Source organism: Sander lucioperca, chromosome 4 (genome assembly GCF_008315115.2).
Source record: "Sander lucioperca isolate FBNREF2018 chromosome 4, SLUC_FBN_1.2, whole genome shotgun sequence".
In the NCBI taxonomy this organism is placed as follows: domain Eukaryota; kingdom Metazoa; phylum Chordata; class Actinopteri; order Perciformes; family Percidae; genus Sander; species Sander lucioperca.
Genome location: NC_050176.1, coordinates 40993693 through 41013853, shown reverse-complemented (window position 1 = coordinate 41013853; position 20161 = coordinate 40993693). Strand labels below are relative to the sequence as shown.

The 20161-nt window shown below is 42.0% G+C and overlaps 1 protein-coding gene and 1 pseudogene across 1 annotated transcript in view; both read left to right on the top strand.

The window, feature by feature from the left end:
• Nucleotides 1-20161, top strand: part of LOC116048142 — a 568688-nt pseudogene that overhangs the window by 244245 nt on the left and 304282 nt on the right.
• The window catches only part of LOC116049154 (CD209 antigen-like protein E), a 236056-nt gene continuing 219209 nt past the window's right edge, over nucleotides 3315-20161 (top strand). Inside the window, exons 1-3 of the mRNA XM_036000586.1 lie at nucleotides 3315-3761; nucleotides 4002-4103; nucleotides 10508-10576. Of these exons, the coding sequence (XP_035856479.1) occupies nucleotides 3611-3761; nucleotides 4002-4103; nucleotides 10508-10576 (322 nt within the window). The 5' untranslated portion in view covers nucleotides 3315-3610. The remainder of the gene's footprint in view (nucleotides 3762-4001; nucleotides 4104-10507; nucleotides 10577-20161) is intronic.

The following is a 20161-nucleotide window of genomic DNA, read 5'->3' as shown; positions in this document are numbered from 1 at the left end:
AGGGCACACTTCCAACTTTATGTGGAATACCTGCAGAACAGGGACATTTAAGTAGTTCTTTTGTAGATTATGGTGAACTAGTGTGTGTTGTAGCAGTGTTTTGCCACTGAGAACGAACTAGCATGCTACGGTTAGCCACCTCGTTTTGGCTAGTTATGTAGAAAGCCGCTCAGATTTTGAACAGCTCACCCGGAGACTGAAGGCAGGACACATTCAGAAACATGTATCTCATTCAAAACAGCATGGATGGTGGAAGTTTGTATGCGAATGGAAGCACCAGAGACACAAAATAACCCCCCAAATCCCAGAAAAAGTGATTAGTTTGACAACAATTTTGTATTTAATAATCTCAAACATACAGTGAACTTGTTTATTATAATATCTAAATGACTAATATCTGTATTAGGAGTCTAATAATGTACTTTATGTTTAAGAACAAAACATGTATGTCCATGAGTAATCTGCAAATATAAAACGGATCTGCAAATACACAAATAACACAAGCAGTGTTGGACGGGCCCTCTGACCTCCTTGCACGTTGGGGTTACTGCCGAACGCCGCCACTTACGGCCGTGTACTTACATGGCACTCAGACACTGCAAATCGTCACCAATGAAAAGGGAATTCTCTGCTGAGTTCAATGACACCTCACACAAGACTCTACGTCATACAGTTGTGAAAGGTGGCGTGGTTAAAGTATGGAGGGGGGCAAACCATGACCAATGAAGAAGAAACTATCTGCTGAGTTCAATGACACCTCACACAAGACTCTACCTTAAACGGTTCAAATGTTGTGACAGGGGGCGTGGCCTGGGTTAGTGGGCGTGGTTAAAGTATAGGGGGCGGCTCAGTATACCGTGTACCATTATAAGTTTCATGTAAATCGGATGATGTTTGTCATATAAGGCTGATTTCCTGTTGCCAGCGGGGGGGCGCTATGACCAACAGTCAATGTTGGCCTTTAGATGTCCTCAGGCCTGGACTTTTGTTGATTGTGAGAAATTTCTGCCAAATTGGACAATGTACACTAAAGTTACAAATTCTGTGTTCATCGATAAATGCTCAAAATGGCCGCCACACCACGCCCACACCGTTTGATTAAAAGTTTTTCTTTTAATAACTTTTCATCTATAAGGTGTTGAGATGGTACAGACCGAATTTGAAGTTGATCTGATGAAATCTCTAGGAGGAGTTCGTTAAAGTATAGCACCTTGACTTTTAGGCCTACTTCCTGTTGCCATTAGGGGGCGCTATGACTTTGAGCCAATATCGGCATGTATATGTCCTTAGGGTTGGACTATGATGAATCCTGAAAATTATCGAGCCAATTGGACAATGTACCCTCAAGTTACACCCACTTCCTGTTTCGATGGCGAAATGCACAAAATGGCTGCCCCGCCACGGCCATGCCCTATGACGAAAAGCTTTTCTTTTAATAACTTTTCATCTTTAACGTCTTATGATGGCACAGACCAAATTTGAAGTTGATCAGATGAAATCTCTAGGATGAGTTTGTTAAAGTACGAAGTGGAAATGGCAAAAATCGCACAAACTTTCAATTCAAAATGGCAGACTTCCTGTTGGGTTTAGGGTATGGCTCCAATGACGTTTTTTGTACATCTTGACATGTTACATATGTGTACCAAGTTTCGTGAGTCTACATTAAACATATTGCAGGGGCTACATTTTTTTTTACTTTGTAGGGGGTGCTAGTGAGCCATTTTTGTGTGCTTATTCCCGAAACCCTTAAAATACATACATTTTCACCAGACTTCATGTGACCGCCAATTTTGGTGAGTTTTTGAGTACGTTAAGCCACTCAAAAAGGCAATTCATTTGCAGAAAAGAATAATAATTCCTTCAGTTTCAATAGGGCCTTCGCCGCTGTTGGTGCTCGGGCCCTAAAAATATAGTACATAATAAAAGTACACAAATCAACCCAGTACATGAAAAGCATTTGCGAACATCTTCGGAAAATTTACGACTTTCAAACGGACATTAGTGAATCCAGTTTTTATCTGTGAATCCAAAAGGCCACACACACACACACACACACACACACACACACAGACACACACATACACACACACACACACACATACACACACACACACACACACGCACACACACACACACACACACACACACAGTCACACTGTGGATCTAAATTTTTAGTTTTGCAACACATTGTCTGCCAGTCTGAACTAGTTGATCCACACCGTCATAACAACATCTGGATGTTACACACCGTTATAACAACATCTGGATGTTACACACAGTCATAACAACATCTGGATGTTACACACCGGTATAACAACATCTGGATATTTTACACCGTTATAACAACATCTGGATGTTTCACACCGTTAGAACAACATCTGGATGTTACACATCGTTATAACAACATCTGGATGTTTCACACCGTTATAACACTATTTGGATGTTACACACCATTATAACATCTGGATGCTACACACCGTTATAACAACATCTGGATGTTACACACTGTTATAACAACATCTGGATGTTACACACCTATATAACAACATCTGGATGTTTCAGATGTTATAACATCTGGATACTTTATCCCTGTTTAAATATATTGTGTTAAGAATAGAATGTCTCAGAGCCTGGGATGGCCTCGCTCTCTCCTCTTGTCTGGCCTGTGTAAGATAAGACATTTGCAGACTTACTGGAGCAAAAGGGAACCTGTTTGTCATGATGCATAAGTTGTATTCTGCTAGCAATATCATTTACTAAAGCTTTGTTAAATTTAACTCCGAATCCTGAGAATTACTTCCTGGTCTACCAGTCAACGAACACAGAGGTTGCTTGAGAAGTGACCAAGTGGAGTCAGAAAATGCTGGCCTTTTGAGCCTGAGCAGAATCCGTTATAACAACATCTGGATGTTTCACACTGTTATAACAACGTCCTGTTGTGTTCTTTAACCCCCAAATGTAGACTTTATATTTCACTGTTCCTGTTTTCTATCAGATCGTTTATAGATCTTAATCATCTTTTTTCTGTGCTCCTCTGCTCTGTTTTGCATATATGAGCTGCTCTGTGTGTTACTAGCTGTGCATGTAGCAGAGCTAATTCTTTATTTCATCCAGCTTAACGTCAGGTGATTATCACAGACCCTGGTTGTGTGTCAGTAAGGAAGATGGTCTATTATCTCTTGTGTTTGTTTTACTAAAAACAAATTAAATTCACACCTAAACTTCCCTTTTTTTAACAAACAAAAAAAAAAACTGTGTGGTCACAGTCAGATAGGCATGTGTGAATGCAGCTGTGCACAGTCACTGTGTGGGTATTTCCTCTTTTTTACAATCAGGAAGAAACATCTTTATCTTATTAGCTTTACTTAACTTTAATATACTTTTATAAGGTTATCTGAAGGGTTTCATTATACGGATTCCCAAACGACTGAATGCCTAAATCTGAGTCAACTTTTTAAGTTAAGTGGGACTTTTCGTCTAACAGTAACAAATGTATTAGTGTGTGCATCTATCTTAGTGGTTTGTGCTGCGGCCACTTCCTGTGTTAAAGGAGTGCTCAACTCAAAGACAGACAGTGTCCCTAACCATAGGTTCAGTTCAGTTTGTCAAGATGGCTGCAGATACTGTCGCTGCGCCACGTTTGAGGTTGAATGTGAGATATAACAGAAACGTTGAAGAGAACAGCGGAGAGGAAGAGGAGAATCAGGTGGAGATCTTAGAGGATGAAGAGCATTACGCTGAACTCGGGCCACAAAGAGCCAGTAAGTCTGAAATGATGATTGTTGTAAAGGGGAAGTTCATCTCAGTTTCTGTGAGGCTTTATTTAAACTAGATATTAAGTGTTAAATCACAATTAATCAATCCACCATTAGTTACCATTCATTGTGAGTGTTTATCAGGTGTCTTGGTGATGTAATCTGGTGCCTCGTGAGTCATTATTCTTATCGTTCAAACTTCAAACGAACAGTAAAACATGTTCTGAATGTATTTTGTCTCTGTAGGACCACGCAATCCTGCAGCCGGCAACAGAAGGTGCTTCAGAGCTACTGCAGTGACTCTGGGAGGGTTTTATCTTCTGCTATTGGCTGGACTCTTCATTCACTGTGAGTAATTATGTTTTTAATACAAACTGTCATATCTTAAAGGAGAAATATCATGAAATACGTTTTCAGTGCGTGTGCAAATACGTTTGGGTATTTGAAGTGCCTACCAATCCCAACTCAGTCAGGTTTTTGTAGGCTGCCTAGATCATAAAACATGCGATTCAACAAGCTATTCACATTTGACTCCCTTTCCTCTTTCTCATGCAGGCTCATTAAAAAAATACTGCCCCCATCTAAGTATCTCCACCCACGGCTTAACCACTAACTAACTAACTAACTAACTAACTAGCGGCAAAGATCACAGGGGGTGCGCAAGTCTTTATCTGGTTTGGGGTTGAGGTAAAAAAAAAATATTTGCACACGTTAAACAAATTATGATAATACACTAGAATATATAATGTATACAAAAGTCTATATAAAAACTATGCATTTTTATTCTCGCTTAAAATTGTAGGCAGGCTACTTAGTAGGCCAAACCTCTGGGACCTCTCAACCTGTGACCCAGGCTGTCATCAGATCAGCTGCTAGCTGCTATCATCCTCGTTTTTCCTGCCACCACGGCATCACTATTTTATGAATGAAACATGGCGGAGAAACGTAAAAGTGCTGATAACTCCTCTGTATCAAAAAAGAAAGTAAGGCTCTATCTCGAGAGTTACCTCAGCTTCGGTTTCGGAGGGGGGGCTCAGCTTTTCTTAGACATAAATAGGGGGGGGCGCAAGGAAAAAAGGTTGGGAACCACTGAGTTACAGGATGAAGTAAAGCAGCAGGAGTGTAGAATTAAAGGTGAGAAAGTTTAAAATCAGTAAACACCTGTATTGTACACATTTACATCATAGAACTTGATTGTGTATTTACCGTTGATTATAACTGTTTCATGCTGTTAAACGGTTTTGCTGATGATGTGAATATTTCTGTTAGAGACGGTCACTTACAAATGAGATGTAAAACCTAAAGTATTTACAGAGTTAACATCCTGACAGGGAAACATGACAGAGGCAAGAAATATCTTTAAATAGTGAAACTACATTTGTTTGACTTTAAGAGAAGCGCTTTCTCATGTTGGCTCATTAGAAAATACCGCCCCCATCTAAGTATCTCCACCCACGGCTCAACCACTAACTATTCTTTTTCATAAGCCAATCAGAGCAGACTTTTTTTTGGAGGGGTGTTAAAGTGACAGGCGCTAAAACGGAGCTTGTTTTGGTTCTTTTTCACACTTGATACTGTCATGGTTGTGGTTTTCAGTTGTAGTTTTTCCTGTTTTATTTTTTCAATTCATTCATAGTCAAAGTGATATTTCATTGTGAGCAGGATGTTACTTATTTCTATCTTTAGTTTAAAGAAGAATGATTCAGTGTTGTTGGTCTGTTTCTTATTTTGTTGTGGTTTTCACCAGATATTTTTGAGTCTTTTTGCTCTTTTATAGTTTAAAGTTTTATACAATTCTTATTTTTTTATTGCCTTTTTCTATGTAACTGCACTTATTTCTGTTGCGTGCTGCTGCAACACCAGGGAGTGAATCAATCAATAAAGCCTTAAACCTTATCTTATATTTCAGTCACTTTGCTGCAGACCAAATACGACCAACTGAGCAGCAACTACAGCCAGATCCAGAGGAAAATTTTGGGTAAGAAAGGTCTCAAATCACCATAACGCACAGGATCAAACTTCACACTGTCTATAAATAATCTCAAACTGTCTAACTGTTCATCTATTGCTGATGATGTGAATATTTCTGTTAGAGACGGTCACTTACAAATGAGATGTAAAACCTGCGTGAAAACTATTTACAGAGTCAACATCTTGACAGGGAAACATGACAGACGCAAGAAAGATCTTTAAATAGTGAAACTACATTTGTTTGACTTTAAGAGAAGCGGTGTTCTGACGGATGGAAGAGATCTGGATGCAGTTGTTACTTTAAATCTGAGAAGAGGAACTATTGGTTTGGAAGCAGAGATGACGTCATAAACAACGAAGAGGAACAGGTTAGTGTGTTTGTTTCTGAGTGATCTTAGATGACCCTCCCCTTTTGCTGAGGGGAGGGTCATCCAACATTTTGTAGTCTGGGTGGGGGGGGGTCACCCAACTTTATTATTCATGAAAAGAGCAAAATTTCAAAGTGGCTTGTTTGGTGCATATTTATCCATGTAGCTCTCAGTCTCAGCCCCCTAGCAGAACAACTAAATGGTGGTAGGTAATACATCAAATTTCATATACTGCTTTGGTAAAAAAAATTATTACCTGGCTGACGATGGGAGCAGCAGGACGCAAAAAAAATGAAAATTACTGTTGAACTAGTCTGGACATCTTGCAGTGCCAACCTTGCAATAAAGGTTTCCTAAATGCCATGTATATAAATGTGATGTCAGTTTACTAATTGATTGCGGGTTTTGTGTAGATTTGGACTTTTATACGTTTATTCCACTTTGTTTAAACAACGAAGTGGAGAGGCCTCGTATGTGACGCTCATATCGGCCTTGCTGGATACACCGTGTCATTTACCTTTTTGTGGATCTACTGATCGCTGTGGATTACTTTTTTTTGTCATTGGATTACGGCAAAATGCGGATCTGTTTTCTCAACGTGTCTTAACATTTTATGGTGTGACTGCGCTTGGTTTCTGCGTTTGGAGAGGCATCTCAACAGACTGTAGGTCCAACACTGATTGTTCACTGTTACATTTTAGTTGAATTTAAGCGTCTGTCTATTGCGTTCCAAAACAGCCGTGCCGCGATTGGATTTCATAAGGGTAAATTGTTAAATTGTTACAATGTAACTTAAAAACTTTAAAAATGAACATGTGTTTTGGAATATAATGTTCAGCTTCGGCAGCTTTACCTATGTGCTAAAATATACAATGACGATAGTGACAAGTCCATAGCAACCAGTGTTGAATTGGTTATATCCCAGCGTCCTTTGCTGAATGGTCTCAATGTTTTATTGATTTATTTCATATGAATACTAGTTTACTAGAGGAGTAACTTAGTATTTGAAGTAATGCAGTAATGCATGAAGTGTGCATTTAGTTTCCATGCTTATTGTGTTTCCACAACAATGTCAGTAAGTAAATCTACTGAAATGGCCCCCACACCATAACAGAGGAGTGGGATGTGTAAGATGAGAATGCAGAGGTTAAGTCCTGTACGTCATGGCTGTAAAAATCAAATGGTATCTGTACTTCTTTGTTACGTGCAAACTTGCGCGCGAGGGGAGGGTCAGTCCTTTTTTTCAAATCGTTTTGGAGGGTCATAGGAAAATTATTACTGACGAGGGGAGGTTCATGTCTTTTTCGGTTCGAGGCCACAAAACTCCTCCGGTGGCCCCTTAATTAAATAACGAACAGTCCCTAATGTTTGTTTACTGTCATGCTGTTGAGTCCAGTCCTCAGTGTGTGGTGGACCGAGGGATCCCTCTTGTGTTTGTTGAGGCTGATTGTAAAAGTGACAAAAACTAAAACTACAATCGAACTGTTTGTCAAGATGTTCCATGTTGTTTGTTTGTTTCTATTGAAACTATGGTTGGTTATTTGTGTGTGTGTGTGTTTCTGATTCATGCATCATGTGGGGATTCTTTTGTTGCAATACATTTTCTCTTTCCTTCAGATGTAGTCACAAGATGGCTTTACTACAACAGAAATGCTGAACCATGAACAGATAAATGATTGTTGTCTCTTGTCAACTTCTAGAAGTTTGTCACTGAGCTGAGTAAGGATGGAGAGTACTGGATTGGTCTACGGGATCAACGGAGACAAGGAGAATGGGAATGGGTTGACGGATCACCGCTGACAGAAATGTGAGACATTTCAAAGGTTTTTCTTTTCATCACAATTCCATCAGTCACTATTTGTCACTAAAATAAGTGTTTTAAAAAGAAAGATAGAAGAGAGAAGAGTTAAAGCTGCTTTTTCCAATTAGTGTTTGAGAGAGAGAGAGAGATGGAGGGAGAGATGGAGGGAGGGAGAGATGGAAGGAGGGAGAGACAGAAAGAGGGACAGAGAGAGACAGAGGGAGGAGAGATGGAGGGAGGGAGAGAGAGATGATGGAGGAAGGGAGAGAGAGAGACAGAGATGGAGGGAGGGAGAGATGGAGGGAAGAAGAGGGAGGGAGGGAGAGAGCGAGATGGAGGGAGGGAGAGAGAGAGAGAGAGGGAGGGAGAGACAGAGAGAGAGAGGGAGAGAGAGAGAGAGAGAGAGAGAGAGAGAGAGAGAGATGTTTCACACCATTATAACAACATCTGGATGTTACACAACGTTATAACAACATCTGGATGTTACACAACGTTATAACATCTTCATGTTACACACCGTTATTACAACATCTGGATGTTACACACCATTATAACAACATCTGGACGTTTCACACCGTTATAACAACATCTGGATGTTTCAGACTGTTATAACAACATCTGGATGTTTCAGGCTGTTTTAACAACATCTGGATGTTACACCCCTTTATAAAAACATCCAGACGTTGTTGTTATGACAACATCCAGATGTTATGTTGTTGTGTTCTTTAAACCCCCAAATGTAGACTTTATATTTCACTGTTCCTGTTTTCTATCAGATCGTTTATAGATCTTAATCATCTTTTTTCTGTGCTCCTCTGCTCTGTTTTGCAAATATGAGCTGCTCTGTGTGTTACTAGCTGTGCATGTAGCAGAGCTAATTCTTTATTTCATCCAGCTTAACGTCAGGTGATTATCACAGACCCTGGTTGTGTGTCAGTAAGGAAGATGGTCTATTATCTCTTGTGTTTGTTTTACTGAAAAAAAAAAAAATTCACACCTAAACTTCCCTTTTTCTAACAAACAGAACAAAAAGAACTGTGTGGTCACATTTCTTGTGTCAGACAGGCATGTGTAAATGCAGCTGTGCACAGTCACTGTATGGGTATTTCCTCTTTTTTACAATCAGGAAGAGACACCTTTATTTTATTAGCTTTCTTAACTTTAATATACTTTTATAAGGTTATCCGAAGGGTTTCGTTATACTGATTCCCAAACGACTGGATGCCTAAATCTGAGTCAACTTTTTAAGTTAAGTGGGACTTTTCGTCTAACAGTAACAAATGTATTAGTTTGTGTATCTGTCTTAGTGGTTTGTGCTGCGGCCACTTATTGTGTTAAATGATTGCTCAACTCAAAGACAGACAGTGTCCCTAACCATAGGTTCAGTTCAGTTTGTCAAGATGGCTGCAGATGCTGTCGCTGCGCCACGTTTGAGCTTGAATGTGAAATATAACAGAAACATCGTTGAAGAGAACAGCGGAGAGGAAGAGGAGAATCAGGTGGAGATCTTAGAGGAGGAAGAGCATTACGCTGAACTCGAGCCACAAAGAGCCAGTAAGTCTGAAATGATGATTGTTGTAAAGGGGAAGTTCATCTCAGTTTCTTTGAGGCTTTATTTAAAGTAGATATTCAGTGTTAATTCACAATTAATCAATCCACCATTAGTTACCATGCATTGTGAGTGTTTAACAGGTGTTTTGTTGATGTAATCTGGTACCTCGTGAGTCCTTATTCTTATCAGTCAAACTTCAAACAGACAATAAAATATGTTCTGGATGTATTTTGTCTCTGTAGGACCACGCAATCCTGCAGCCGGCAACAGAAGGTGCTTCAGAGCTACTGCAGTGACTCTGGGAGGGTTTTTTCTTTTGGTATTGGCTGGACTCTTGGTTCGCTGTGAGTAATTATGTTTTGAATACAAACTGTCATATCTTAAAGGAGAAATATCATGAAATACATTTTCAGTGCTTGTGCAAATACGTTTGGGTATTTGGAGTGCCTACTAATCCTAACTGTGAAATAAGACCCAGTCAGGTTTTTGTAGGCTGCCTAGATCATAAAACATGCGATTCAACAAGATATTCACATTTGATTCCCCTTCTTCTTTCTCATGCAGGCTCATTAGAAAATCCGCCCCCATCTAAGTATCTCCACCCACGGCTTAACCACTGACTATTCTTTTTCATAAGCCAATCAGAGCAGACTAGATTTTTTGGGAGGGCTGTTAAAGTGACAGGTGCTAAAACGGAGCTTGTTTTGGTTCTTTTTCACACTTGATACTGTCATGTTTGTGGTTTTCAGTTGTAGTTTGTCCTGTCAGTTCATTCATAGTCAAAGTGATATTTCATTGTGCGCAGGATGTTAATTATTTCTGTCTTCAGTTTAAAATAGAATGATTCAGTGTTGTTGGTCTGTTTCTTATTTTGTTGTGGTTTTCACCAGATATTTTCTGAGTCTGTTTGCTCTTTTATAGTTTAAATTTGTAGACAATTCTTATTTTTTATTGTTTTAGTACCTTTCTCTATGTAACTGTACTTATTTTGGTTGTGTGCTGCTGCAACACCAGGGTGTGAATAAATCAATAAAGCCTTAAACCTTATCTTATATTTCAGTCACTTTGATGCAGACCAGATACGACCAACTGAGCAGCAACTACAGCCAGATCCAGAGGAAAGTTTCTGGTAAGAATGGTTTCAAATCACCATAACACACAGAATCAAACTGAGTGTAAATCACAGTCAGTTTCAGGATGAAGTAAAGCAGCTGGAAAACAGAAGTAATTAAGTTAAAAACAGTAAACACCTGTAATATACACATTTACATCATAGAACTTGATTGTGTATTTACCGTTGATTATGACTGTTTCATGCTGTTAAACTGTTTGCTGATGATGTGAATATTTCTGTTAGAGTGGTCACTTACTAATGAGATGTAAAACCTAAAGTATTTACAGAGTCAACATCCTGACAGGGAAACATGACAGACGCAAGAAAGATCTTTAAATAGTGAAACTATATTTGTTTGACTTTAAGAGAAGCAGTGTCCTGACGGATGGAAGAGATCTGGATGCAGTTGTTACTTTAAATCTGAGGAGATGAACTTTTGGCCTGATGGCAGAGCTGACTGTCAGGCGAGAGGAGCCGATCTGGTCATCATAAACAATGAAGAGGAACAGGTTAGTGTGTTTGTTTATGAGTGATCTTAGATTACCCTCCCCTTTTGCTGAGGGGAGGGTCATCCAACATTTTTTAGTCTGGGTGGGGGGGTCACCCAACTTTATTATTCATGAAAAGAGCAAAATTTCAAAGTGGCTTGTTGGTGCATATTTAGGGTTAGGGTTAGGGTTAATCCAAACCCTTAGTGTGTTTGTTTCTGAGTGATCGTCCCCGTGCTGCCCAGCGTCCCCAGGCTCACCAGCGTCCCCGAGCTGACCGGTGTCCCCGAGCTGACCGGTGCCCCCGAGCTGCCCAGTGCCCCCGAGCTGCCCAGTGCCCCCAAGTTTTCTAGTGTTCCCAGGCTTTCTAGTGTCCCTGAGCTTTCTGGTGTCCCAGAGCTTTCGGATGTCCCTGAGTTTTCTAGTGTTTCCGAGGTCTCTAGTGTTTCCGAGTTTTCCAGTGTTTCAGAATTTCCCAGTGTTCCCGAGTCTTCTAGCGTTCCCGAGTCTTGTAGTGTCCCAGAAAGTCTTCTAGTGTCCCCGAGAGTCTTCTAGTGTCCCTGAGCTCCCTAGTGTCCCCGAGCTCCCTAGTGTTCCCGAGTTTCCTAGCGTTCCCGAGTTTCCTAGAGTTCCCGAGTTTCCTAGCGTTCCCGAGTTTCCTAATGTCCCAGAGTTTCCTAGTGTCCCCAGGTTGTTCGGTATGCCAGATGCCCGGCTGGCTAGCAGCTTCCCAGATCCCCAGCTGGCTAGCAGCTCTCCTGATCCCCGGCTGGCTAGCAGCTTCCTAGATCCCCAGGTGGCTAGCAGCCTCCGAGAATCCCGGCTGACACCCAGCTTCCTTGAGCCCCGGCTGGCGTCCAGCCTCCCTGAACCGGCTATGCCCGTTCCCTCTGTGACTTTGCTGGTCTCCGTTGCCCATGAGACCTCCCCAATGACTTTGCCGGTCTCTGGTGCCTCTGAGACCACCCAGATCCCCGGCTGGCTAGCAGCCCTCCTGATCCCTGGCTGGCTAGCAGCTTCCTAGATCCCCAGCTGGCTAGCAGCCTCCCAGAATCCCAGCTGACGCCCAGCTTCCTTGAGCCCCGGCTGGCGTCCAGCCTCCCTGAACCAGCTATGCCCGTTCCCCCAGTGACCTTGCTGGTCTCCGGCGCCCATGAGACCGCCCCAGTGACTTTGTCGGTCTCCGGGGCCCCTGAGACCGCCACTGAGACCTCCCCAGTGACTTTGTCAGTCTCTGGCGCCCCTGAGACCGCCCCTGAGACCCTGCCGGTCTCCGGCACCCCTGAGACCTCCCCTGTGACCCTGCCGGTCTCTGACGCCCCTAAGACCGCCTTTGATACTGCCCCAGAGACTTTGCCTTTCTTGGTCAAACCTACTCCTGCCCCTGCATTTGGGTCCTATTATTCCCTGCCACACAACATAAAATAGTGGACCGAGGGATCCCTCTTGTGTTTGTTGAGGCTGATTGTCAAAGTGACAACAACTAAAACTACGGTCTAACGGTTTGTCAAGATGTTCCATGTTGTTTGTTTGTTTCTATTGAAACTATGGTTGGTTATTTGTGTATGATTAGTGTTTCTGATTCATGCATCATGGGGGGAATGTTTTCTTGCAGTACATTTTCTCTTTCCTTTAGATGTAGTCACAAGATGACTTTACTACAACAGAAATGCTGAACTGTGAACAGAGAAATGATTGTTGTCTCTTGTCAACTTCTAGAAGTTTGTCACTGAGCTGAGTAAGGATGGAGAGTACTGGATTGGTCTATTGAGATGGAGACAAGGAGAATGGAAATGGGAATGGGTCAATGGATCACCGCTGACAGAAACGTGAGACATTTTAAAGGTTTTTCTTTTCATCACAATTCCATCAGTCACTGTTTGTTACTAAAATAAGTGTTTTAAATAGAAGGATGCTGAGTTAAATTAGCTTTTTCCAATTAGAGAGAGAGAGAGAGAGAGAGAGAGAGAGAGAGACTTGTATGAGTCTATAAATAGTTTTAAGTGAAATGCTGACTAATAGACCTTTTAAATAATCATGAGCATCAGTCCCATGGATGACGTCTGAAGATGAAGCTGGAGAGACGGGGACCAGAGTCAGCTTTGAAACCACCAACAGAGGAGCTCCCTGTAAACATTATTGATAACAGATAATAATATGTTATGGGAAATTCAACAGTTTACTTTAAATGAATACCAATCAGGAGTTTCAGCCCTGTGTAATAAAAGGACGTTTTATTTCTTTAACAGGTTCTGGGCATCAGGACTGCCTCACGTTGACAGTAACATTAACGCTGCAACATGCTGCGATCAACAAGGAAAATGGACACAAAGAAGATATCATTATGACCCTAAGAAGTGGATCTGTGAGAAATAGATTCTCTGAACTCTGTGATGACAGAGGGGTGTGTAGTGTTGGGATCAGCTTTGTTAAATCAGACTAATTAACATTTTGCTCAGTAGTTTATTCTGTGTTGCTAAATAACCTGGATTACATAGATATCGTCCTTCTGCCCTTCATAGTGCACAATCTGGTTAGAAGTCCTGAGCACTTCCTCTGTAGTCCTACAGGATTATAAGAGTAAAAGCTAATAAAAACATGGAAATGCAGGTTGTCAGCTTTTAGAACATTTTACACACCACCCAAAATAAAACCCCTCCCTACCTCCATCTCCCCTCCCTAACTCATCTCTACAGCCTATCAAATCAAGTCATTATTCATGTCTAACGCTGCAGCTGGTATTCTTGTATTTGTATCTTATTCCATTGTAGCCTGTTCTTATTTTTTTATCTCTTTCATGAAAGTTTTTAACTTCTCTTTAATGTTTTATGTAAAGCGTTTTGAATTGCCTTGTTGCTGAAATGTGCTATAGAAATAAAGTTGCTTTGCCCTAAAACCTGCAGCCTGTCAGTCAGTCACCAGGGCATAGAGAATGTTGTTGTGCCTGTCTGTTTCATAGATAGTGTAACGTTAACCGCACTACGGCCGCTTTCAGCCCAATCTCACTCCCAACTCGTCAAATACGGACGTTTGGTCAGATACGACGCAATAAGCATCCTTCAGTGTCGGTAAGGGATGCACCGGGCAGAGCAGCAGCTCCACGTCGCTGTAAGGTGACGTTGTATTAAGAGAGTAGTGTGACAGCCTGAAATGCCGCGTAGGGTGGGAGGTTGGGGGGGTGGATGGGTCAAACAACACAGGACTTCCTCCAGGAGACCGGGGTGCGTGTCCCGCTCTTGTCCCGCGTGTCACTGAATGTACATTTTGTAACCCCACCCACCATCTTTTCCTAACCCTAACTGTCCCCTTCTTGTTCCGCGTGTCAGTTAAACGTATATGTCCCGACCCAGAGCGTCAAAAAGTGACGGCAACACTCCCGACCAAGCGCGAGACTCTTCGCGTCAATAACAAACGCCAAAGACACCTGACCAAGCGTCTGTATTTGACGCGATGGGAGTGAGAATGTGTTGTTATATTATATTGCAGCGGATGCTGTCTGCGTGGCGTTTTGAAAAGTGTAACCAAACTTGGGACGGCTTTATTGGCATTAACGTGACTCGCTGTGACTTGAACAAGCTGCAGAGGCGACGTAGTTTGCTCCACAGCTCTGTGTGTGTGTGTGTGTGTGTGTGTGTGTGTGTGTGTGTGTGTGTGTGTGTGTGTGTGTGCGTGTGTGTGTGTCAGAGCTGAGCCCAGCTATCTGTGAAATATGCAGAGAGGAATAAGGAGATCGAGCTTACGTATGAGCTCTCAGGTACCGAGATTTGGCACGATTGATATTATGTGAATTGGTCCCCGGTAGTACCGGCCTAATCCAGTTGGTACCCTAAAACATACAGAGTTTCGGTGCCCAACTTTTAAAAATGTTGACATGTAATGTAATCTGGTGTTTTAAAGACATGTTCAAAATCAGCATTCTGTCTCTGGGACAGTCAGTTGAGAAAATAACTAAGAATAAATAAAATAAGACTAAAGATGGACAACAAGGCCACATCAACAATAACTGTAACAGTATACAGCACCAATACAAGATTAATACATGAAGAATTCATGAAGGGAACACATCACACATTATTTATTAGTTATCAGGGAGCTCAGAGGACTCTAAAGCACGACTCAGTGGCAGAGGTGAAGAGGTAATAAAGTTTATCATACAAAGTACAATCTCAGAAAGAAGATTGCTAAGAAAATGATGTATTATATTGATAAGATGCATGATAATGTAGGGAAATCACGATAGTGAGTGTAAAAATTAATCTTCGCATACACACCTCAACAGTATCCAATTAAAACTGTTTTGTTACTGAAAAGATCTGAGGTCAATATCAACATTAATCAGAAATGAAGTCATCTGTTTAACATCTTTGAGGCTCTCAGATGCCACGGCTGCTTGACCCTCTGTCTCAGTCGAAATCTTGTGTAGACAAACGGAAAAAATATCATTAAATAACCAAACATAACAAGACTTTGCTTGTTGATTAAGTGAGGTAACAACACAATTATCTACACAGGAGAAATTCAGTCAGTACAGCACCGTGACATTATCTGACGAATGACTGGACAAATGAGTGAAGTTACAGATATCTTGAAAGCTAACAAGACAATTACGTACTACGGTAAATATAATGATATAAATGAGATGGTAATGTAGTGTAATGATGATAGTGAGTGTGAAAATAAATATTTGCATACACATCAATACAAAACTTAACAGTATCCATACACAGTCCTTACAGTGTATACACCTGACCAGTACATACACACTGAAGACTGTGTATGTACAACATTTATCCCTGAAAATCCATTTTCAATAATCTTTCTATGGAGTCACAGTATCTAAATACACTGTCCCCAGAGCGTCTATAAATGACCACTTCAGACATACTGAGGAGTGTGTACCTGTACCCTCCAATACAACCCGGTCTCACAGCAGTTCGTCAAATGGTCACGTTATTTTGATCTATTGATTCGTGTACAGGGACACGAATTTCTCGTTTACTTCATGGTGGGCACCATGAAATGAGAATGTGCCCATTTCACAAACTGCCATGAGACTAGGCTGCAGTCGCGGTCTCTCGGGGATGCAACAACGGAGAAATGACACGCCACACGCGGTAGACGGTGACCACAACGGCCGCCGGGACACAATCTGCGGTCTCTCGGGGACGCAACAACGGGGAAATGAAACGCCACACGTCGGTGACAACAACGGGACGGACCGCCACATGCAGGACGCGATCCCGGTCTCCGGGGTGAAAGTCCTGTGTTGTTTGAGCCATCCACCCCCCCGACCAACCTCCTTACGCGGATTTTCGGCTTTTCAATACTACTCGCTACCGTAATCGTGCTGTTATCCCGAAAGATGCTTCCCATTGAAATACATTAGTTTAAAATTCATGCTCACCAACATGAAAAAAACGACATGAACGTGTCCCTGTACACGAATCAATAGATTAAATAACGTCACCATTTCACGAACTGCCGTGAGACTGGGCTGTCACATATGATTTTCATGCCATGAGACCTTTAAATGAAAATGAAGTGTAGGTCAAGCTGAAATGCACAAATAATTCAACAACTGTGTGGTAATGATAGCAGAGAGTTCACAATCAAACTCCTTTGCAGAGAGTGTGTAGCCTGACAAGCCGACCCCACATCCAGATGTTGGGTCTGGGAACTGCCCATTGGCTGGGCTCAATCCGAGGGGCGGGATAAACGGTCATCTTTCAAATTCCCTCTGCACGCAATAGGATAGCACTATAACCAATCAGAGCACGCTAGTTGATAGATTCAACTTTAAACTCTGAACACATCTCCCTTTTTTAAGCAGCCATCTTCTTTGTTTTCAAATAGCAGGGAATTCACGCAGAACCGTCGCAACTCTGCCGTCCTTATGTGAAGCTCCGCCTACCGACTCTATACACAATGTGATTGGCCTGACCAGAGATTGGTTTTTCCTGCAAATTACATTTGCTGCTGCTAGAGTGCATCTAGATTTCTAGGGTAGCGAGTGTGATTTGCACTCAGACAATCTAAACATCTCTGTAGAATGGACCCAAACGCTAGGCTCAGCAAAAAACAGGTTTATTAGGAGGGAAGAGGGAAGGAGGAGTGGGGAGGCGGACGCCAGGGACAGGAGCAAGGGCCCTGGGGCTGGGATAGGACAGAGAGGGATACGAGGACTGGGATAGGATGGCGAGGGACTCACTGGGATAGGATGGCGAGGGATAGGATGGCGAGGGACTCACTGGGACAGGATGGCGTGGGACTCACTGGGACAGGATGGCGAGGGACTCACTGAGATAGGATGGCGAGGGACTCACTGGGACAGGATGGTGAGGGACTCACTGGGATAGGATGGCGAGGGACTCACTGGGATAGGATGGCGAGGGACTCACTGGGATAGGATGGCGAGGGACTCACTGGGACAGGATGGCGAGGGACTCACTGGGACAGATGATGAAGATGTGATGGTGGATTGCTGAACAGGTGTGTGTAATCAGCTGGCAGTGGCAGGTAGGAGGGGAAGGAGGAGAAACACAGGAGACACGGAGAGAGGCAGGGCCAACAGAGAGACTGACAGTGGAAAACAAAATAGGAACTAGGAAACTAGAAAACAAAACAAAACTCACAGCCAGCTGACCCCAACCATCACAAAAGTATTATTATATAAGCCTCTTTTAATGGTTGTAACTCGTTTACCTGAAGTGAACAAGGAATTCATTGAGATTTGGGGACCATAACTATTGAGCAAAGGACCAAAAATCAAGCCAAGGCCGGATTACTAATTCCCAGTACTACTTCCGTCACCAACTATTGGTCTGCCGACCGGAACAACAAAGGGGACCGTCCAAGTAACAGGAGGTTTGTGGATCTTTGGGAGGATGTAGAAGAGGCGAGACCTGGGCTCATCCAGACCGTCCAGTCTCCATCCCATTGTCTCTGGCCAAGGAAGGACGGGGTACCGTTTGTTTGCTCGGCGCCATGAAGCAGTTTGGTATTGTGCTCGACGGATGTGCATCACTGGTTGGCGGTAGACTTTCTGGAGCTCGGGACTGTACAAAGTTCCCTTGCCTTGCTTGCCTTGTTCACGCCGGTTACATTGGGTGCGAGATATACCTTGCACACAAATAATTCAGTGTCTTTCACAGTTTGGTCATCGAGTTCGCCTTGACCTATCGTGTGTCACTCTCAGGCCACACGCGCTGGAGACAAACTAACATTTTGGAAGACCGATTCTTATTGAAAAGACTGTTTGAAGAGACGTTTTCTTGTTTCACATAAATCTTTAAAATCATGGAGAGCATTATGTGGTTCATCCAGACTGACACAGAGAATAGGCGAGAACGCTGAACAGTCCTGTGACAGAAACCACGCCACCGAAAAAGAACCCAGCACAGGCCGAGGAGGTTGACGATATTAAGCGGTCGCTTGATATGCTGACGGAGGAGGTTTCTGCTGTTAGACAACAGCAGAAGGCCATCATGAGCTTGGTGGAGGAAGTGAAGGCTTTAAGACTGCAGAACATCGAGAAGGAAAAGCGGATTATGCGGCTGGAAAATCGGGTGGCTGATCTGGAACAATATACCAGAATAAATGACATCATATCACCGGTTTAGAGATCAAACACCGATCATATGCCCGGGCAGGGCCAACGCTGAACGGGGGGGAGATGAGTGAGCAGGATGCTACATCGGTGGAGCAACAGGTGACGGCATTCCTCCACTGGAAATGAAGTGTTTAATGCTCATAAATGTTATGTTGGAGGACCCCCAGACCCATCATAAGTCACCACACCAATCTGGAGGAAAAGCCTTGGCTTTTGGGTTTCCAGGCCAGTTATGATAAGGCCATATGTTGGTGCCATCTATCTAACATCTACAAACTGGAAGCTAAAATGAACATACACTGGTTATTAACAAGCTGGGCAAGCCAATCGCAGTTTTGCATTCAGTTTATTTAAATGGGTCCGGGCTAAGCCCTGAACCTCCTCAAGTCCTGGAAACACCCCTGGTGGAAAATGATATTGATAAAGCATACAATGGATTTCTAATAAATGTTAACATCACTGTATGACAAAAATTGCCCTGTGAAACAATACAGTGACAGACAAAGTAAACCAAATAGTCCATGGACCACTAAGGGTTTATTAAATGCCTGCAAAAAGAAAAATACACTCTATAGAAAACGTATCAAGTACGGTACCCCAGAAGCAGAAAATAAATATAAAAAGTATAGAAATAAATTAGCTAATACTATGAGGATATCTAAGAAAGAATACTATAATATAAATAACATTTATGGAATATTCTAAATGGTATCATTAGAAATGAAAATAAAAATGGGAAAACAAGTTATCCAGAATAGTATATTGAAAATGACAAGAAAATAGAAAACATGGAAAATGTGGTTAGTGGGTTTAACAATCTTTTTACAATTTTGTAAATGTGGGACCAACTCTAGCAGAAAAAATAAAAAAATACAGAAATAACAGAAGGGGTAAATGCTGATCTGTGGAATAGTAATCCAACCTATATTTTCCTTAGAGCAGTGGAAAGAAATGAAATAATAAACACTGTAAAAAAGTGTAAAAGCAAATGTTCCACAGATTGGAATATTATTGATTATGATTATAATAAAACTAGTTGTTGAAGAAATTGCTGAACCACTAACTCATATCTGTAACTTGTCTTTTCAATTTGGTAAATTTCCAAACAAAATGAAAATAGCAAAAAGTAATACCAGTATATAAAACTTGGGATAGACACCTTTTCACAAATTACAGGCCTGTTTCTATACTCCCCCAGTTGAAAAGACTTGACAATTTTATCAAAACACACAAGCTACTGGTTGACAGTCATTACGGATTCTGGACAGACAGATCAACAACTTAGCCACTAATGGAATTAATTGAGGAAACCACAAATTGCCTACATAAAAAGGAACATGTAGTGCACGTGTGTCAAACTCAAGGCCCGCGGGCCAAATCCCGCCCCTTGCAGATTTAGATCCGGCCCGTATATAAATTTGGGTTCACAATAAGTTTTGGCCCGCCTAGTTGTGCGTCAAACCAAAAACACAGGAAAGTGTTTTTTAAACTGCAGTTACCTGA